The following is a 17,850-nucleotide window of genomic DNA, read 5'->3' as shown; positions in this document are numbered from 1 at the left end:
GGCAAAGCTACACCTGGAAATACAGTTGTTGCACAAGATTGACATTTTGTGATGAAATGATCATTTTCAATTACCAAACGGTGATACAGAATTTTTCCATGACAGATGCCCTAATTATAGCTTGCATTCTTTGTTAAACCCTGCTTGGAGTTTTGACTTAGAGCATGGAGACAAGTACGGAGCCGGAGAGGGAAAGCAGCTGTTGTGCTGGCAGTGATGGAGGGACTGGCCCCGACAAGGGTTACTGAACATTTTCATTACAGTTTGGATCAGTGGATTGATTCGTCTGTCTTCACACCAGAGGGAGAGACAAGATAAAAGAGGAGATGCATCACTACAGGATGTGTGATAAAGACAGCTGTTGTCTTAAGACACAAGCTCCTGTTCAAATTGTTGCAAGCCGTTACATATTGCTGTTGAATCTTTTATTTCTTCAAGGGGTGGAGCAACAGTCATTTGAATAAATTTACAGCTGATGTTTTTATGTGTTAATGAACCATATGAACCATTGTGTTGAGCAAGAATGTAGTAAACAAGCCACAATATTTCAAGTTAGGACAAGGCATCTTGTGCGCAATAAGTTTTCACAAGAGCATGGTGGTGTTCGTCATGTTAAAATTTATACGCTGCAGATTACAATGTGGTTTCACCAAAACCACAATCCGTTCTTATTAAAGATTCTTACAGGGACATCTCTGCATTTTACGATAAACTACACAGTGTGGCAAGTGTGTTTTCATCAAGTGCAGATAGGAAAGTACACTAATCAACTTTGATTTTAGTGCATAAAACAAACTTAAGGAACAAAATTAAGGATGTTGCATTATTATACACCTTACACTATTATTCCAGTGAAGGGCACAGGCAAGAATCATTTATCTAATGTTATTTATTTTTAGTCAGTTATTTAACTTTAGTTATCTGGAAACACTAGTGCCAGGAGACAATGACATTGAGTGGAGCATATGACAAATATAGACAGATTATATATGTATAATGCATTACACATAACAATAAACTCACACAGGAGAATTTGTGCAGAGCTGTACTGCAGAAGGCAAACTAAGCATAAAGCTATAAAGGCGCTGTGCTGCTGAAATCAAGTCAGACTGACTTCTCCTTGCAGATTGTTCACATCTCCTGAGAAGTACCATCTGCTTTGTAGAATAGCGGGCCCTGGTGGACGTTTTGGCGAAATGCAAGGCCAATCTCAACGATTTAGCTTACATGTCCACTTCGAGATTTACCAATTGACCAAACACGGGTCTTTAAATGTAACATAGCATGCTGGTATGCTGGCACTGAATTAAAGCACACGCCTCACAGAGAAACGCTGGTCCACACGGCTTGCTTCAGTAAGTTTGCATTTCAAATCACGTTGTGTCGGTGTCTGCATGTGTGTGCTAACTTCGCCAACATTAGCTAAGCATGCTAGCATGCTAGCTGAGTAGCTGCTGCCGGCTGCACGGGTAAGAGGCACGGACGGGTCGATCTTATGTAGGCTGTGGGGCTGTAAAACTCAAAGATAAATCATTTAGCGTAATTCGCAAGTTCAGTTTGCTTAGGTAATTGGCTCATAGTATGCTGCAGAATAGTGCTAGCTTGTAGACAGCTACCTAGCGGTGTAGCAGTCCTGGCTACTAGCTAGCTAACCAGCCCATAGTAACTTCAGCTGCATCTGGCGAGCCCTCTGCTAGCCGGCTAATGCTAACTCGATGCTAAGTGTTGTTCCAGTCGGCCGGTTGAAGCTGAATGATAACACTCGCCAGACACATTAGCTAGACATATCTTCCTTTTCTTCCTCTCTGTTCTAGTTTCATTTCTAGGCAATCATGTCGGGAGTCAAGAGAAAGATAGAGGATAATGATCCAGACTATGAGGACATCTCACTGGTCCAGGAGAGCAAGAGAAACAAAGTGGTAGAGCATAATGGTAAGTAATAACTTGGTGTGGACGCAGAGCCAGTACACCTGCCTCAGGTGCTTGTCAAACTTGTACAATTTGCTCTAACTAACCATTCTAGCTCTGTGCTGCTGTCTGTGGTACTTATTCTCTGTTTTTTTTCCCCCCTGTGTCCTCGCAGCCCGAGAAGCAACAGTGCAGAAGATTGAAGCAATCATCAGAGAGCAGTTCTCATTGGAGATGAAGAACAAAGAGCATGAGATAGATGTGATCAGTCAGGTAAATGAAAAATAAAGTAAACATCTTATTTCAGTTTTTATTTGTAGCATTTAACTACTTTTTTAAAATGAGTTCATCACTAGTTAACATCTTGTAATACATTTTGGTTTATTGTTTATCCATTGCTTTCTGCAGCGTCTCAATGAAGCCAGAAGGATGATGGACAAGCTAAGAGCCTGCATAGTGGCCAATTACTATGCCAACGCTGGGCTGACAAAGATGCCAGAGGTAATTTATAATATTCATACTTTAACAGTTGTTGGTTGTAGCGGGACAGCAAAGTGCTATGGTAACAGCAACCACTGTTCCTGTGTTTTCCAGCAGGCCTCCAAGAGTGACTCTGCAGTGCTGAACCACCCAGCCATCCGGCGGTTCCTGGAGTCTCCCTCCCGTTCCTCTTCCCCTCTCAACCAGGGCTCTGAGACCCCATCTCTGGCCCCCTCGGAGTCCGAGTCTCTCTCGCAGCAAGGAGAGGGACCTGAGAGGAACGGGGAGGGAGCATGGAGAGAGGAAGGCAGCAGGCAGGAGCGCAGGCCTGGGCGCAACACGGGCAAGGTGAGTTCAGCAGACAGAGACGACGTGGTAATTGTAATTACCAGGTAATTATTTGGATGGATGGGAAATCGGCATTAACATTAAAGCTGAAATCCTTAGCTTCCCACACGCTCTCGCTCCAGGGAGTTGAACTACAGTAAAGATGGGGGAGCATCTCCTGTCTAGCAGAGTGAAAATGTCATGTCTCAACCAAGTAATGAAATCAATGTTATTTACTGATGTGTCAAAATCTGAAAGTCAAATAGCATGGGATGATATGTTGATGTGACAGTAGGTTCACAGTAATTAACACGCATTCTGCTAGCATTGTGTACTTCCCTCAGGTTCTCCAAAGATTTTGTGTAGCATCAGCTAATCTATCTGCATGTGTGTATCTGCACTTGGAGCCTCTGCGGTTGATTAAACACGTTAATAGTGTAGCAGCTCTGTCTTGGCACTGTCAACCAGGACAGCTGTGAAGCGGCATCATACACATGGATATCATAATGACATTTAGTATAATACGTTTCAGAGCTCATCTTTAATTGTTTTTTAATTAGTTAATTATATGCATTTATTCTTCATCAAGCTATTTATATTCTCTGTTTTATGTTGCAGGACACATTTGGTGTTCCATCGGCGGTAGGAGCAGAACAGAGGGTGACCTACCACACCAGTGGAGATGATGCCTCCAGACTCTACGCAAAGAAGACAATTGTAGTGGGGAACGTGTCCAAGTATGTGATCTACCTGAGCTCATGCAGTCATAATCTTTACTCAGTAAAAACATACCATGAAAGAGCATTATTTACTTTGAACAATTTGTGCAGTATAAGACGGCGATAATAGGGTGTAACATAGCTCAAGATCACAGCAGCTCCCAAGTGCACGACCTGTCTATCAGCTGGGAGATAACATCAGCCGGCTGAAGTTATGCTCCGTATTGGCTCATCACAGATATATTGGTATGGGCAAGGACATGTTGCAGTAAAAAGCCCTTGAGATAAGTTGAAAGCAGCGTCAATAAAAGGTTTGCCCTGCAGACTGCATTGTTTCCAATAGTTCGTATAGCAGTGAGCAGCTTATTGTAGCTGAGCAGATGGTGGTGTAGATTGTTTATTAGTGTTTATTTTTCAACTGGAAAATAGCAGGCTTCCAGTGCATATGATTATAATATATCAACAGGAGAATAATTATGTACACATGGTTTTTATGTATTAAAACAAACATATCGGCCAATATTTTGTTAACACATATGCCTACATGTACTGTGTAAGCATCACATATGCACCACTATATGCCATACTACAACATACAGTACATCATATACCAAACTGCTTCAGGCAAAGCTAGGGTTATGTTCATGCCTGTGGGTGGTTTAGAATCTCCGGTACACCTGAATTGCATGTCTTTCTAATTTGCATCACCCTCCTGTTCTGTTTTCTGATGCTAAATTTGACCACTAGAGAAACAGATTGTGCTTGTTATCTCCTCGCCTACTGTGCAGCGACATGATAGTTATTTGGTGGTATTTGGTATGTCGTGAGAGCAGTGCCAAAGTTAGGAAGAGGAGATATTTTAGGAATGGCAGAGAAAAGCCGCATTCAACGTTAATAATCTACTGTGGCCCTGAGAGCAGTCATGGTTTTATTTTATTATTTTTTTTGTTTCCCCCCCAGCATGTTGGTTTTGTGTATCATTTTCGAAAGCTCAGCGGTCTTCCTTAGACTGCCTTGTTTTTGCATCTCTGCTCAGTGAAGAGTGGAGTAATTTTTCAGGTTAGTTACAAGCCCGGTCTTGATGCAGGTTGAAAGTACCACCTTTCTTGATTGATATCTTTTCCTTTGCACTTGTATTTATAAAGTGTTGATTCATATAACTGACAGCTCCCATAGATCATGTGTTTCAATGTGATATGAAGGACCTGTTAGATCAACACCTAGCCTAACTGTGAGGAGCTTGATCGTTGAGCCCTTTGGGTCTTATGCACTGTATATGCCTTTGATGGCTCCATGGAACAGTGTTAACTCTCCTTCATTGTAATATATAATATACAGACTTATACCTGTCACAAAGTTACTGTAGATAGTTGATAGAAAATTAACTGCGCAGAATGTTCAATTTTACTGTCAGCAGATTCATCATTTAGTGAAATGCATTGTCTGTGATAGGAATGTTTATGTGAATTGTTTAATTTATGGTCTCTCTCTAATCTATGTATACACAAGGCCAAGCCGTCAGCACTGAATAGTTGGCTGTGTCCCAGCCAGCCTCAGTCATTTTTTATCATATCTCTCTTCAAGGAAGTCTTTACAGTCTTGCCAACCCACCTGTCTGTCAACCCCTCCTTCACTCTGTATGCCCTTCGTCCTTGTTTCTCTACTAAAACATCTTTTAACTCCTCTCTCTCAGCTGTCTAAAACTGTCTCTTCCCCATCCATCAGCCCTCACCTGTCTCCTCTGTCTCCCTCCCTCAGGTACATCCCCCCAGATAAAAGGGAAGAGAATGACCAGTCCACCCATAAGTGGATGCTGTACGTCAGAGGATCCAGGAGGGAGCCCAGCATCGACCACTTTGTAAAGAAAGTCTGGTTCTTCTTGCATCCCAGCTATAAGCCCAATGACCTGGTGGAAGTCAGGTGTGTGCCTGTGCCTGGGTGTGTGTGCCTGTGTGTGTGTGTGTGTGTGTGTGTGTGTGTGTGTGTGTGTGTGAGAGAGAGAGAGAGAGAGAGAGGGAGAGAGAGAGAGACAAACCATGTGTCAGTGTGCACATGTTGTTCATGCTTATGCCTACTGATCAAGGCAGGGCTTCCCTCTTGTTATTGAAACAAGCTCTTGGGTGTTATTTGTTCATAGTTGCCTCAGGCAAGAGCAGAAGGAAGAGACAGGGAGAGCTGTTTCCTAATAAGATATGGCGTCAAGGTGTTGTGTTACTCATAGATACAATGTTTACTTTTAGGCCTATATCATTATTCCAGGTCAATAGTTTTCCCCAACCCTTTCTGTGATCTACTTGCCAAGCTGAAGAGTGTGAAGAAACAATTTTGGATGAGAGAACACCACCTGGATGCAGAGGAGCCTGTTTTCATCAGCGACTGGCTCTGCCAATTGAGCCTTGGCCTCAAGACAACATTCAGGCCAGCTTTTAAGTAGAGAAGCGACCCAGAGCTCTAACAGCTGCCTGCAATTTAAATTGTGTTGCACATATTTTAGCTGTAAACACACTGTGATCAAAAACTTGTAATTAACAGTGCCCCCTTGTGGACATTTGATGATCCAGAACCCCAGCCTGTTGTTGCCCTGGGAACATACACAAGCTGATGGGTGGCTGTGATTGGCGTTTGTCCTGTTGAACAGGATGAACTCTAATTAAATCTTTGTCTATGGTAAACATTTATGCAAACTGAAAAAGGAGTCACTGTACACAGTGTACACACACATCCTGAGGTGTAGTTCAATGACGCTATTTAGGCCATTATGAGTCAGCAACATCAACCCATGACTAATACTGTGGACACACCCAGCTCATGCTGTGTAATCACTCAGATGAGCTTGTGTCTACCACAGCGTGGCTCAGCCCAGAGCACTGAGGTGTGGAGATTGCCGTGTCATGCTGGGTCATAATCACAGGAGCAATAAGGCTTTGAGGAAGAACTACAATATCTTGAACTTTGGTGGCCTCAAGTGCTGAGCTCGGGATGCCTCTCTTTAGTTTTTATCCCGTAAAAGTGGCAAAGGATTTAAGTTTGCAGACAGCTTTTTGAGTGAATGATCTCTTTTATCAGTCAGCAATCCTGATCCTGAGCCATACCCTCCTGGCTGTTTTAGCTGACAAGGCGCTCACATTGCCATAGCAGCTCCACATAAGCTCCCCCTGACTGACTCAAGCCCTCACTCCCGCTTAGCACCAGTGCTCTTGGGCCTGATATTGTTTGCTGACACATGGTGTGTAGATATGTATGGGAGAAATGCAAATGGAAGAGAAAATCAAATGGATTACTCCTAGAGACACACAAGTATTGTCTCACATTCTTGTATGCTTGCACATACACCTGCCCTTAAAAATGCTGGCAGCAGGATCAGTCTCTGTAGGGACATAAACCTCAGGCTTCAAAGAAAGAGGGTGATGAGAAGGGAACCTTCAAGTCATTGATTTTAGGAGATTATGAATTCCAACTGAGTCACAAAGCAGGGTAGCAGATTAGCTTTTTTTTCTTTCTTTTGCAGATTCATTGTGATGCTTCCTTAGTAGGGTTTTTTCCCCAAAGATGCATATTTTAATGATGTTACATAAGTGTTTTTTGCATGTGTCTGTTTTCAGTGAGCCTCCTTTCCACTTGACGCGGCGAGGCTGGGGTGAGTTTCCCGTGAGGATCCAGATCCACTTCAAAGACCCCCGCAACAAACGCATTGACATCATCCACCAGCTAAAGGTCAGGCCGCACCCAAATCCATTAACTCCCCTTTCTCTTTTGATTGAGACGCATCAAGTATTCACACACAATTTTCGCTGCGTCTCTCAGAGTTTTCCTGTTGCTCCACCTTCTCTCTGCAGTCTTTATCTTTGCCAACTTTCATCTCAACCACTGGTCAATTGCAAATGAAACAACGATTATTGTTGTTAGTTTTCTTGTTGTTGTTTTTTCTGCCCAAATATATCTGTATCTCAGGAACTAGAACAACCAAGTTTCATGGATACTTTTCAAGTCTCCTCTGCTGATCAGGCAAAAAGATGTACATCCATCAGCCAGATGCTAACACTTAAAAGAAATAAGCTCTACATTTTTGCCAATAATGCGTGAGGTTTAAAGTCTTGAATCAGACATTTTCCCCCCACAAAGATTCCTTGGCTCGAGCCAGAACTATTGCACATTGCAATCATATATGTCAGCAAAACTTCAGCTCATATTTGGGATTGATCCCAAAGTGTGACAGATCACTTTTGGTCACATGCCACAGTGTCTACATTCAGGCCAATCTTGCAACAGTAATAACTGTTTTGAGTGTCTCCTACAAAGCTGACTTAATCTGTGTGAAACTGTATACACAAGCATATTTCAACAGTTTACATCATCTGTGTTTCACAGAATTTTAACACTTCTAACCTTGTGGCCATGGCACATGTGAGAAATTGGCAGCAAAGATTTACAAAGGACGGGAGGCATACTTCGTAAAGATTTACTGCAAGTCTGTCCAAACTTCACATATGCTTAGCTTTTTGCAGTGGGGCCTAAAGTGTGTCAGACTCCATTTGGTCTCACTGAATGGTACTACCATCAGGAAAAAGGGTTCTGTCAAGTAACATTTCACTTATATTAGCAGAACTGACATTGAAAGTTCTTCAAAATGTTGAATCAAGCATATGTAGTCACTGTCAGGTCATTTGTTCTATAGACCTGCACCCTACTAATGGCTACTAGCAGCTGTATTACTGAAATTTGTCAAGTGCAACATGTGCATAAGGAATTTCCCCTGGGTATTTGGTGCTGGCACCCTACCAGACAGTTATACAAGACAGGTTTCAGACACCAGGTGCATGCCAAAACCTGACAGGACCTTACATACAGTGCAGACAAGATGTGCTGTATAGCAAAGGCCTGCAATGACATAAAGAGACTGTCAGTAAGCCAGAGTGTTGTTTTAGTGTACTGTTCCAATGTCGCACTGGCTTAGCAGTCAGCAGCTCTGCTGTAAGCAGACGGTGCAAAATACAACTAAGTTGATATTAGGAGTTTGCGATGTACCGATACTGATGATAACTTTGATGTTTAAATAATGACATATTAATATCATGTTAATAATATACACGTGATAATATCATGTAAAAATTCCAGTGCATGCTAAATCATTTCTATTCCTTTCCATTCTTGCTTTGTCTCCCTCCCCCAAAGTGCACCTGACGTGATTACAGACTCTCACTCCACCTTTAGATTTTCTGGAGATTTTGTGATGATATAGTTATCGTGAATTCTTTTGGCCACGATAACAAATAAATTGGCAATAAATCCTGGTATAATTAGGTTTTGGAATTATTTTGCGGATTTGTTCCTTATGTAATGGTTGCATTTCTAACTTTTTGTGTAGTCTTCACAACAGATTCACTCGGTTTTCGATCGTTAGTTTGTTGCCAAAACTCAGTCGAAGTGTTTATTTACACCTCTCTCTTTCTCTACAGCTGGACAGAACATACACGGGGCTGCAGACTCTGGGTGCAGAAACTGTAAGTTGGATATGGTCTCTCTCTCTCTCTCTCTCTTTCTTGCACTCACTTTTTCTCGCAGCATTACTCTGATGACGTGTCTGTATTTGTTCCAGGTAGTTGATGTGGAGCTCCATAGGAACTCTCTAGGGGATGAATTCGTTTCTCAGCCCTCCTTGTCCAAGCTGACTCACAGAGCGGGCAGCCCAGCATCCAACGCCTCTCAGACCCAGACCACCAGGCGCTGCAGCTCTCCCACCCCACACGATTCCAGTGTAGAAAAAGGTACACGCTGAAAAGTTTGTCCATTCAAACACATTCATGAAGGATTTACATCAGCACTGCAAACCTTTTGACATGACACCTGTTGATAGACATATTGGCAGTTGTGGAGGATGAATCCTTCAATTCCCTGTTATGACAGTCTCTCTGGTCACTAGGCCTCACTGCTTCAATTATCGAATTAATTTATTTGACAATTAAAATAATTACACAAAGCTGCATTTATTAGCAGACAGTAACCCATTAAAAATTGTTGAGGATCAAAAAATAAAACAAACAAAAAACACAGCACAGTCCTCCAATAACTAACAACAAGTAAGACAAATTAACTCTTTAACACATCAGGCTACAACTTTTTTGCTGCTTGATACAAAAGGAAAACTTGCAAGGATCTTATTTTACATGACTATTCTACAAGAAAATTCTTTATGTTTATTAAATAATTGTGTCCGATTTAAGGGTTCCTGGATACACAGTTGGTTTGTTGCTCCACCCACTCTTTCTCCACTTGTCCATGCTGATGTCAGAGCAGATGTTAGCAGAGGATAGTCTTTTAAAGTACCCAAATGATAAAAATTATAATTGTTAATGATTGTAACTGTACATGAATAAGTCACTGCCCCTATCTGGCTAAATTTCCTGTATTTTTTCCCATAGCAATATATATCACAGAAAAAAATAGATATCACTGTGTAAGTTTTTTTCTAATATCATGCAGCCCTACTAACAATCAACAGTTAAATAAACATGATGAGACAACTTCCATAATCATAGGATAATGAAAATGTTAGAGTACTTTAGGTAAGTCTGCCATTTTATTGACTTTCAGAGGAGCTTACATTTGAACTTCAAAAAGAATTTAGTTTTAATTTTCACCGAGACAGCCTGTGGTGGTACCGGTCTTAAGGGTCATCAACAAGCAGATGGAACTGTAAAGTGTTATAGCAGCAGTTTCGCTGTCAGTCTGCCCTCAGCAGACACACACGCTGTGTGTGTTTGTTTGTGCCAGGATGAGTCTTGCTAATTAATTGTGAGGAAGAGAGCGAGTTTTAATGATCTATACTCTCCTGGCACCTTCCAGCCCTTATCAAAGCAGAGTCGGGGAGGTCTGCAGGAGGACATGCCACCAGCCTCGCAGCTGGTGAACGCACCCCGACCAGACCCAGAGCCAGCGACAAAATCACTCTGGGTTCCCATGGCAACTCTGCCTTCCAGCCAATCACTGCAAGCTGTAAGATTGTCCCTCAGGGGCAGCCACCCAGCCCTGCAGAGTCTCCTGGGAAATCATTCCAACCAATCACCATGAGCTGTAAAATTGTTTCAGGTATTTCTTTGTTTTGTTTTGTTTTGTTCTTATATACATTTTAAATTATTATTTTTTCTTTTTGTAATGATTTCTGTCCAGAACAGCAGAGGGTTTTTGTGAGATTGGATCTGTCATTCAAAGTCAAATAAACCACTGGCAGGAAGTAGCCCTTGGTTTGCTATCTAAGTGAAATAATTGTACTCTTTCTATCTTGAAAAACCTTTACATTTTAGTTTTCTATTCAGGTAGAATACTAAAACCTCAGGGAAACACTGTCACTACTGTCTCTTTAATGACTTCTTATCGAACGTCATCAGAGAAATTCTAGTAGCCTGTTTTTCAGTCTTCTGTTTTATGCACATTTTGTTCCCTGTGTTCCCTGTTGTCATTCATTCTTCACTTGGCCTACATACTTGATATGCACTCACTCACTGCCTGGAATACACAATGCTGTTTGCAGGGGATAAACTCAACAAGATTTCTTACATGATAAACTACAAATTTGCAGTGCTAGGCATTTTTAGAAAGAGGCTGTGCAACAAAACCCTCTGCAAATTTATTTTTTTCTTTGCCCCAAGCCTTAAAATTTGTGTGGACAGTTCAATTTGGAACAAATCACCACAAGTAAAGCCAACACACACAAAAAAAAATTTGTTCTTGACCGGCAATGGTGCAAGTGGCGTGCCAGTCATCAAGGCACCACTAAGGCAACTGGTGATTTGGAAAGTGGGGGAGAGTGGAAATCGGTGTATGCCGTATACATATATGCATGCACACTCAGAATACCTAACATATTATATTCATATAAAGGGTTCAAATGAAAATGTAAAACATCTGGGAACCTAAGAAATGTAAATAATATACTACAACCCCACATTTTATGTAGCTGTACATCTGTTGTCATTAACTCTCTACATAACTTCCTTTTTTCATATAAATGTTCACTTGTCCTCATTAGCACTCTTAGGAATAATTACTTGGCTAATCCCGTGTATTTGCTTCTCCCAGGCTCTCCCATCTCCACCCCCAGCCACTCCCCCCTACCCCGCACCCCCACCACCTCTACCCCTGTCCACGGCAAGCAGGGCTCCTCCTCGGTGCTCAACAACCCTTACATCATCGTGGACAAGCCGGGCCAGGTGATTGGCATGGCTTCCACGTCTGCCGCCTCCACAGGTACACAGCTCCTGCTCAGTGTCAGAGTGGCACTTGACATAGGAAGTGGACCTGCAGCCCATCGAAAAGCAGAGTCTGAGCCACCCACATGTGAAAATGGCTTTTTAGAATGTCCTCTGTAGCGATATAGATGATGAGCATCACCACCGGCCTCCCTCCTTCTCCCGCTTACTCTCACTCCTTCCTCTGCTTCTTTGCCTTTTCTTCTTGGTCGCCCAATTTTTATTCCACTTTTTTTTTTTTTTCTTTTTTTGGAACTAGAGATGTCAGGCTCTAGCTCTTTTTACTCTCTCCCTTCCTTTGCCTCTTTCTCTCCTTTGTCCCTTTTTTGCACTCATGAATCATGACGTGTGGTGAGGCAGCATGGTTGTTGGATGTGATGTTGCCATGGTGACTGAGGTGCTGTGTTCCATGGCCAGATTAGAGGCTGGTGGATGGGTCTACACACACTCACACCAGGGTGTGCGTATGTGTGTGAGCATTACCCCAAAGTGGAGCAGGACCAACTTGCATCACCCTAGCTGCTGTGTTTTACTTTCTGGCATCAGCAACATCAATTCACATTCCACTCAGGAGCTCTCTCCCCCGGATCGTTCATTCTCCCTCGCCTACTCAGCCACTTCCATGCACCCTCCGCCAATGCACAGCTCTGCCAGGTCTGGCAGCGGGGTCAGATTATTATTAAGCGATGTTTTATCAAGCTAGATGAGTTTGATGTGGGCGTCAGTGCTGATTCACTAGTCTCAGGTTAAAACAAATTTTGATGCAGCAAGTGAAGAATTAAACTGTAGCATAGCTCAGCTCACTGAGATCTTGCTGTACAGCGTAAGCCCCACTTATAAGCAACCCTGACAGAAATGTGTTCTCTTGCGTTGCAGCAGCTTGATGTCTGTAGAAGCGATGACAGGAGCAGCAGTGAGGCATCAGCAGTGCAGTCATGTCCTCTCTCACTGATGTGTGTATTTATGTGTAAATTGCCCTGCAGGAAGCCCCTCAGCCAAGCACTCTGCTGCCCAGGGCACTCGCTCTCCAGCCCCGAAAGTTCACACAGGCAGCTTCCTCTCTTCAGGGGTGAAGGTGAGTGGGCGCAGTCTTGTTGTTATTGTCAGGGTCAGCATGGATTCCTGTTAGTGAAAACATCCATCTACTGCACTGTTCCCCCCCAGTGTGACGATACTCTCTCCCCGTCCCTGTAGAATCTGTATCTCTACCAAGGCGCCGTGGTATTAATAGTACGCCAGGGTGCTATCTTCAGCAGATGTGAGCGCTACTTAAATGGGACATCACTCTGAAGATGGGAGGTGGGGGGCACTGCAGACTGAATTGCATGGTTCTGTATCACCCTCTCACAGATGACACACACAGGGTGACAGAAGCCAGCAGTAAAATCCGCACCCTCCCACCGCCTCGTTATTCATAGACAGTAAATTACATTTTTAGTTAAAATTCCTTTTTATTGCAGAGAGACTCCCTATGCCTTGTGAAACTGGCTGGTGTTCAAGGTTTGCTCTGTTGCAGCCTGCTGGCTCCTACTACTAAAGACCAGGGCGGATGAGGAATATAAAAACACCGGCTGGATAAATAAATGATGATGTTGATTGTTAAAAATTGCTTTTGGGCAGCATATTTTCAGTGTCCTGTACACCTTTTTTTTTCTCTTTTGCCTGTTGTAAAAGAAAAAGGAGATTTGTTTGCAGTCCAAATGCAGGTATAATCAGATACTTGTCAGGAAGTGGCTTTATTTTTGTTAGAATGTAATATTTACACTAAATAAATGAATATTAATTGTTGCAATACCTAACATCTGAAAACCCTCAAGTGTTTTTCACAGCACCTGGCCTTTCTCCCTCTCCATGTGCACTCATGCCTTGTGCAGGTTATAATCAAGCAAGAGCCAGGGGAAGTTTCTACTCAGCAGCAGCAGATGGTTTCCACGGTAACCACCCAGCAGCAACCCACCGCCACAGCAGCACACCAGTTTGTCGCAGTGAAGGGAGGCCATGTGATCTCTATGTCGCCCCAGAAACAAACAGGAGGGGCCACAGGGGCTACAACTAGCAAGGTCACACATATAATTATGAAGAAGCACTCTAACCCTTTACTGATTAAAACTGATTCTTGTGTCTTTCTTATCAACAGTTAATGTCATTCACAAGTTACATTTGGAATTTCATTTCTAGATGTTAGGCATCCCTGTCGGCTCAACGCTCCAGTCTGCGGTCAAACAGGTGGCGATCAGCAGTGGGCAGATTCTGGTCGCCAAGGGCAACACCTCTGGCTCTAAGGTGATGGGCGGGAAGCAAGTGGTGGCTCAGGGCGTTGCTAAGGCCATCGTCAGTGGAGCAGGTGGCATTGCTGGTCAGCAGGCTGCATCCAAGGGTGCTGGTGGCTCAGGAGGTGGAAAGAGTGGAGGTCAGGGTTCACACTTGTGTACACACACTCAGATGCACATGATGCACAGTGACTTACACACTGAAAACCTATAGAAAATAAATTTGACAAATCCCAGGTCTCAAAAAGTTGGGGAATCAATAAAAAAGTCAAATAAAAAGTATATGGAATGTGAAAAAGTTTCAGTTTAGTCCTGACATATTATAGTTTACGTACTATACTTATTGGCACTGCACTTACTGTGATATTTATTGTTCAGTGGTATTGTGATGTGGCTTGCTTAACATGTTTCCAGTCATAATCACCGTACATGATTTTGTGCTTGGACTGAAATCAAGTTTAATAATATATAGCTAGGCCTCTGTGTACACTCTGTGTATACAGAGGCCAGTACACTCTGAGAAGTCGATGAAACAATACTTTTTGTGTATGTTTTTGTGTGTGTCCTCAGTAATGGCTACTCTTCAGCTGCCAGCCAACAACCTGGCCAACTTGGCCAACCTGCCCCCAGGCACTAAGCTCTACCTGACCACCAACAGTAAGAACCCGTCAGGGAAGGGCAAGCTGCTCCTCATCCCACAGGGTGCTATTCTCCGAGCCTCCAACTCAGCAGGTAGGATACTGTACATCCTGTGGAAGTTGTTTAAACAATGTCATTTTTAATAGAATGGGAACGCAGTGTTTCCTTGATACTTATTTAGCTGTGTTTGCCCCCTAAAAGTGAAAAATTGCACCCACAGCTAGAAAAATGTAAATACAGTGGAACTGTGCCTTATTGCTCTGCAGACAACAAAAACAATATATTTAAAAGTGCAATTACAGGAATTATGAACATATTATGATATAAATATTCAAATAAGAGCTATTTTTAGACTGCAGTACTTAGTAGAGCTGATCCAGAAGCCCAAGGGCAAATCTGCTTCTACTCAAACATAAATACCACATTTGTAGCATCTGGATCACCATTACAAAGATAGCTACAGCATGCAGGTAAGTCATAATAAGTGCATGAAAATGAATATGATCTGCTGTAAAAGAGGTGTCACAGTCACCAGAGGGCAGCTAATAGAGTCCCAAAGAGGCCAAATTGTAGCTGCCCAAATTGCTCGTGCGTCAGTCCAAAAATGATAAATTTGGTTTGATGCGACAAGGAGAACAATCTAAACAATCATGTCATCACATGCTAAATATGGTCACACATCAGCAAAGGACAGTGGTTTCATCCTGAAGTTCACTGATGGGGATAGACTGATGCTAAACGAGAGTTGCTGAACACAGTGGGTGGTTACGTGTAAGTTTTGAGTTGGGCAATTTTGTGAACCACTGAGGTAAAATAGCCAACAAACATATGAGTGGGGTTAGTGTCCCAGCCAAAAACCTTTTGCCCTCACAGGCTCCACTTTGCCTCAAGTTATAGGGGTCACATTAGGAGTCATATTGCTCTCAGCTCGTTAAGAAACCCGCTGCTAGAGCGACTCTTTACCACTTGAGGCATGCCTCTAGATTAAAAGATCCTGGCTGATACACCAGAAGTTGCACTGAGATTCAGCAGAGTTCACAGGAGCCTTCACTGTCAGTCAGCTATGTTGCTTTGGCCACTGACTGTAAAGGTCTACTCTACAAAATCCTATTGTCCTACATAGAATGTGTGTTTTTAATTTGAAATTACTCAAATAAAATGAATTGAATTAAAGATGAACTATGATTCATGAGCACGAATAATTGGCATGTTTATGAGGTTTTGTGACTGATGTGTATGTGGCTGTCTGTAATTTAGGTCAGCAGTCCCAGAGCAGCTCGTCTGCAGGTGCAGGGGGCTCCCAGACCACCTCCTCCTCTTCCTCCTCCAGCAGCCTGCCTTCTAACCTCTCCTACACATCCTATATTCTTAAACAGACCCCACAGGTGGGTAGGAGCACATAACATGCTGTAATGCAAACACTGCAGACACACACAAACACTTGTATGAGTATTTTGTCTCTTTCCTTCTCTTGTGGTTTATTTATCTCCCTTTTCTGTCACTGTGGCATTTGTGGAGCATTTGTAAAAGGCTTCTATTGAAAGTCTGTAGGAGGCTTTGACATCTTGAACATTATCCTTCCAATACTCATCACCGCAACTTTATGTAATACCACAATCTGTTTTTAGATTGTATCCTCTTATAGCATGACAGGTCTTGTGTGCACAGGCTGTACAACAAGGGAGGCACTTCTTTTTTTTTTCCTGTGAAGCCCAGTTTTATGTATTCTAGTGGAGCAGTGTAGCCTGGTGTGATCTTAATTTGACACATTCATTACTGTAGCATTGATTCTGCACTTAGCTTTGGTCAGCTTTGCTACAATGCTGTCTGTGCAGTTAGCATTTAATTAAGTTTGAGTCCTTAGCTGTTGCAGTGAGATTTCCACCTAAATTTAAACTTAAGACCTGCAACCTATTTTGTGTGCCTTTTAATGTTTTTTTGAGAGGGGACTATTTCAGTCTTGCCCTTTAAGAACTTGCCACGTAACCATTCCAATGATTTTGATTGATTTATTTTCCCCCTTTTGGTGATTTTTTTCCCCCCCTTCTGGTTTTCCATTTTATCTAGGGTACGTTTTTAGTTGGCCAGCCAGCACAGGGCTCAGGGAAGCAGGGGAGTTCCAGTTCAGCAGGTCACGCAGCATCATCTCCTGCAACGGTTACCCAGCAGGCCATTCGGGTGACAGCTGGACAGAAGGCGGCCATCCTTGCTCAGGTCAGTGTGTCTCTGACCTTTAGCAGCACTCTTGAGTAGTTACTCAGTGTCATTGTTTTAATGTCCCTTACATTATTAACAGCCTCTCAAGCACTGAAAGCCGTGTTTATGTGCAACACAGTGGGAAAAACAACGGCATTCATTTTTTGAGATACTAACTTTTGAATGACTTGGTTGTAAACAGATAAACGGTCTTAACGACTGCTCAAACTTTGCTCCTGCTGAGTACCATGCGCTCTATCTGACCATGAGCCAATCAAATTAGAGCAAAGCAATGGCTCTGTTGTATGAAACAAGCAGCTGATTGGCTGACTGTTACACTGGTTTACATAAACCAGTAGTAGCTGTCTGGTTCGATATGTGGCCTCATGTTGGTTAAAGCTTGAAATTTTAACATGTATGTTGACACAGAGCGGATGTAAGGCCAGCCGTAAGAAAAAAAAATGAATACAAAGACAAAAAGCTGAATGTTTTAAAAGAGTGAGCTAATTTTAAATCAAAATAATTTTTAGCAAACACTGTCCAGGCAGATTTCTTTTATAGTTTTGTTTGAATCAGCCTGAAACCGCTCACCAGCATATTATATATTAGTAATGTAGCCTGCTGAGCTTGTTGTAAGACTGTCTTAGTAGTTCACTTAGTTTGAGGGGTAAACAGCGTGTAGTATTTGAGAAATGAGTAGTGTGTTAGTGGTGCACCAAGTTGAGAGGGAGCAGCACCAGTACATTTGTGTGTGTTCAGTCCGCGCAGCCCAATATGTGAGTGAGTGAGTGGCAGGGTGTAACAGTGAAGGACTCATCAAGGGAACAGCTGGTGTAGGCCTAACTCCCCCATGTGCTGCTGGGCTGCAGGATGACACTTCCACTTAATCTGTTTCAGTTATATAACTGCACAATAGCCATTTTCATTTTCTCGCCACTTTCCACTCTTGAGACTACGCTGTGGCAAGTTGGAGAGTGGCTATCACATGTCCACTTTCAACTAAATACAGCTAATTTGGGTTTATTGTGTTTTTTTGCAGTAAAATGGGTTGTAGAGGGACAAAGT

The 17,850-nt window shown here is 42.7% G+C and overlaps 1 protein-coding gene across 6 annotated transcripts in view; it reads left to right on the top strand.

The window, feature by feature from the left end:
• Positions 1 to 1,170: 1,170 nt before the first annotated feature.
• The window catches only part of yeats2 (YEATS domain containing 2), a 30,754-nt gene continuing 14,074 nt past the window's right edge, over positions 1,171 to 17,850 (top strand). For 3 of the 6 annotated variants that reach the window (XM_030073702.1, XM_030073700.1, XM_030073698.1), the window contains exons 1-18: positions 1,171 to 1,355; positions 1,815 to 1,932; positions 2,084 to 2,181; positions 2,317 to 2,409; positions 2,503 to 2,736; positions 3,334 to 3,452; positions 5,193 to 5,354; positions 7,037 to 7,148; positions 8,891 to 8,935; positions 9,031 to 9,199; positions 10,278 to 10,520; positions 11,511 to 11,678; positions 12,664 to 12,755; positions 13,555 to 13,740; positions 13,859 to 14,090; positions 14,521 to 14,682; positions 15,847 to 15,974; positions 16,657 to 16,803. In XM_030073702.1, the coding sequence (XP_029929562.1) occupies positions 1,833 to 1,932; positions 2,084 to 2,181; positions 2,317 to 2,409; positions 2,503 to 2,736; positions 3,334 to 3,452; positions 5,193 to 5,354; positions 7,037 to 7,148; positions 8,891 to 8,935; positions 9,031 to 9,199; positions 10,278 to 10,520; positions 11,511 to 11,678; positions 12,664 to 12,755; positions 13,555 to 13,740; positions 13,859 to 14,090; positions 14,521 to 14,682; positions 15,847 to 15,974; positions 16,657 to 16,803 (2,490 nt within the window). In that variant the 5' untranslated portion in view covers positions 1,171 to 1,355; positions 1,815 to 1,832. The remainder of the gene's footprint in view (positions 1,356 to 1,814; positions 1,933 to 2,083; positions 2,182 to 2,316; positions 2,410 to 2,502; positions 2,737 to 3,333; positions 3,453 to 5,192; positions 5,355 to 7,036; positions 7,149 to 8,890; positions 8,936 to 9,030; positions 9,200 to 10,277; positions 10,521 to 11,510; positions 11,679 to 12,663; positions 12,756 to 13,554; positions 13,741 to 13,858; positions 14,091 to 14,520; positions 14,683 to 15,846; positions 15,975 to 16,656; positions 16,804 to 17,850) is intronic. The other 3 variants (XM_030073699.1, XM_030073704.1, XM_030073703.1) reach the window with 3 other exon arrangements.

Source organism: Myripristis murdjan, chromosome 17 (assembly GCF_902150065.1).
Source record: "Myripristis murdjan chromosome 17, fMyrMur1.1, whole genome shotgun sequence".
NCBI classification, from domain to species: Eukaryota; Metazoa; Chordata; class Actinopteri; order Holocentriformes; family Holocentridae; genus Myripristis; species Myripristis murdjan.
This window is presented reverse-complemented; position numbering and strand designations above follow the sequence as displayed.